At 36.2% G+C, this 3,120-nt stretch overlaps 1 protein-coding gene across 1 annotated transcript; it reads left to right on the forward strand.

Annotated features, from left to right (window-relative positions):
* Positions 1-294: 294 nt before the first annotated feature.
* LOC124434210 lies at positions 295-1,798 on the forward strand. The gene is made up of 2 exons (XM_046984092.1): positions 295-445; positions 1,218-1,798. Exons 1-2 carry the CDS (start codon positions 295-297, stop codon positions 1,796-1,798), a joined length of 732 nt encoding a protein of 243 aa, XP_046840048.1.
* The last annotated feature ends 1,322 nt before the right edge of the window (positions 1,799-3,120 follow it).

Genomic DNA, 3,120 nt, shown 5'->3' on the forward strand with positions numbered 1-3,120 from the left:
ACGTCATCGGAGCTTATAAAAGCCACAAACGGGACTTCTCGACAATCATAACACAATCAAAACATCGGACACAACAAGACTTACATAACAAATTTTGTTTCAATATTATTCCTTTTACTATAATGGCAGCCAGACAGCTATCAACAAACCAACTGCTTAAACTTGGGGATGAAAACGCAAGTATGGCCGCGACTGCTTACAGTGACGAAATTAAAAGTGCCGCGGAATTAGGTCGTCTTTTGGGGAGTATTGGGGACAAGTTGTTCTCGACTCCCGAAGTCGAACGCCACCAAAATGAAAGAAAGGTCGAATCAAACAGGCTGGTTGTCACAATTTATAGAAGCTATTGACGTGACTCTTGAATGGCTTGAGCACAAAGGTCAAAATATGAAAATGGATGCAAAGAAGCGAGAGCAAATATTGAGAGGACTGTATAATTTAACAGGTGGGTAGAATTTACACTTGTTCTTTACGTTGTAAGGAATGTAAACAAACAAAACAACGTTCACATCACGTCCTTACATTATCGTACTACGTGTATATTTGTATTTATACACGTATATATATCATTTGTGCATCGTATTATGTTTCATTTTGTCAGAAGAAGTATTTCACGTTAAAAAATTACCACTTGTTACGTCTCTTGTTTTGACAAAAATATTCGATTTCGAGATGGCGATTTTCTTCGGCATCTGCTTCTTCCTTTGCTTTTTTAAATTGGTCGGCTGGACTTGGCTTCTGAAAGCATGGTTGCCAAGTTCGTATTATAAATCCTTAAGTTCGTAGTAGGGTTCATAAGTTCGTTGTAGGGTTCATATTATGATTCTCAGATGATGGCTTTGGAACAAGTTCGTATGTTGCCAACTTAACTTCCAAATATGGAATGAACCTGAATTACCCTTTGGCTAAAATTAAATAAGACAAAATGTACAAAGGAGAAACCGAGAAAGTTTTAAAACGCAACGATTTTATGTCACAATGAACGTTAAAATTGCTTTGTTAGGGAAAACCTATATTGTATTTTGAAGTATTCCAACTGTGTAGGCAATTAACTTTTTGAACATCACATTCTGACTGGCTGAATGCAACCAGTGTGTATCCACAGATCTTTAATGTTTGGTGCAGTTTAACTAAGTAGATTTAAGAATTTTTAAACCCATGTTGTTGAACCATTTTCCATCTATTTCTCATCAGTACCTTTGCCATTAATTATTCAGAGATCGGGAACAACGCTCAAATCTTCGTGATAATGGAAATAGCAAGCGCATTTCTGACAAACGATCTAGATCCGTTTCCAGGAAAGCGTCAATACATAGTGCAGTGTTTGGAAGATGTCAAAGACCACCAGGATTCCATTGTGAGATTAGTCGCAGATGCGAGCAGGTTGCTTAAAGAAATGTTGGATAGTGAAAGCGTCGATTTCCTAATGGCCATGCAGTTTGACAACATCGTTAGGGAAGCAAAAACGAAGATTGATTTGTGTAGCCGGCGATTGAACGGGGCAGAAAAAGCTATTTATGAGCTTGCTGGTAAAATGAAAACCATTAAATGGAGTTTGCGTGGTATGCGTGGCGCAGATTGGGCGTTCACTGCTTATTTTCTGTTCAAGCGATATCAGGAATCCAGTCATTCGTCATTGGACCTGTTGCAGTTTGGTGGGTTTACCCTGGTCGCGGGTGGCCTATGGATGTGCTTATTTCCAGGAACAGAGAGCGTTTTCTACGAGTCTATTGCAAAACTCGAATCACAACACTGTTTGTTGAAGGAGAAACTGGAAGATTTGCATAAGCTTGACTAGCGCTAAAGATTTTAGAGATGGACCATTGAAAAACAGGGGGTCATCCCAGTTATGATGTTCCTGTAGCCTACAATTTACAATATTGAGCAATGTCACTTGAGCTACGAAGTGTTAATACTAGAGGGAATGGTCATGTCTCTAAGAGAAATGGAAGATCGGACTGGAAAGAAATGTGTATAATACTTTAGCCAAAATGGTGTATAATTATTTGTCATTGTACTTCACTGTGGTTTTCACCCTCTGTTTTCAAACATTGAACCGTGATAAAGCTACACAGCTGTGTTATTTACGCATTAAAATAAGCAAAACATAGCTTCATGTAAACTTTAAGTTTGCTAAAATTTGCAATGTAATTTTCACTAAGATTTTCGAATTCTAAATAATTGCATGATTTAGTACCTCAAATAACGTTTCATGAAAATATTTCAGTTGAAAGTGTGTATAAAAGTTGATTACTAGTTTGTTATATGCATGATTTGTAAAATATAAAATGTAATTTTATGATCTTGTAATATTTTATTGTAATTTATGGTATAAAAAATCGAAGATCTATTCAACAACGTTTGATTAGCACATCTTTTCTTCCAAAGCCTTAAGTTGTCATTGAAATGAGAAAACCTATTCTTGTCATTGTCATCGTATTATTTCATAGCTGGCGAAAACATTGGCAATAATACGTGCACATATAATTGTAAAACAATACAAAAAGGAGGATTAGTTGAATCACATTTCCATGTTGTCACTATTGGACAAATCTTATATATATTTGCTATTTTTTATTTGAAGTACAAAATGCTGCCATATGTTGCCGAGGATTTTGGTTCAGAAGGGAAGTTCCCTCAATTTTTATTTAGTTGGGATTTCCCTAAATATGATGAGCTGAAATCAGATGGAAATAAATGATTGCACATTTATGAGTATTCAGGTTGATGAAGCATCTGATGTCACCAAACAGCTAAGTGTTATTGCACTGTTTGACAAAGCAAGTCAGGGTTGGAGAGGCAATTAGGATTTGTCTTTCTTTAACAGAACCAAAGCGCCATTTTCACTATGAACATAAGAGTCTTGTAAAGCAGTTGATTTAACCACAAAGGTTAAAATACTTGGGGAAGCGCTTTTTGATACAATAGCTATGGTCGTTCACTTTCTTCATTGTGAAGAAATAAAGTTGATCCTGGTGTAATGCCAGTCATAATAATCAATTTCTCCTGTTAAAATCTTTTTATTAATATAGCTACATTCAGCACATTTACAAGCAATGCCCCAAAAGAAAAGCTTTTCTCACATCTAACAACCTTGAGTTTCCTGGGTGAAACAAGATG

The sequence above is a fragment of the Xenia sp. Carnegie-2017 genome, unplaced genomic scaffold (assembly GCF_021976095.1).
Source record: "Xenia sp. Carnegie-2017 unplaced genomic scaffold, XeniaSp_v1 HiC_scaffold_14, whole genome shotgun sequence".
Taxonomy (NCBI): Eukaryota; Metazoa; Cnidaria; class Anthozoa; order Malacalcyonacea; family Xeniidae; genus Xenia; species Xenia sp. Carnegie-2017.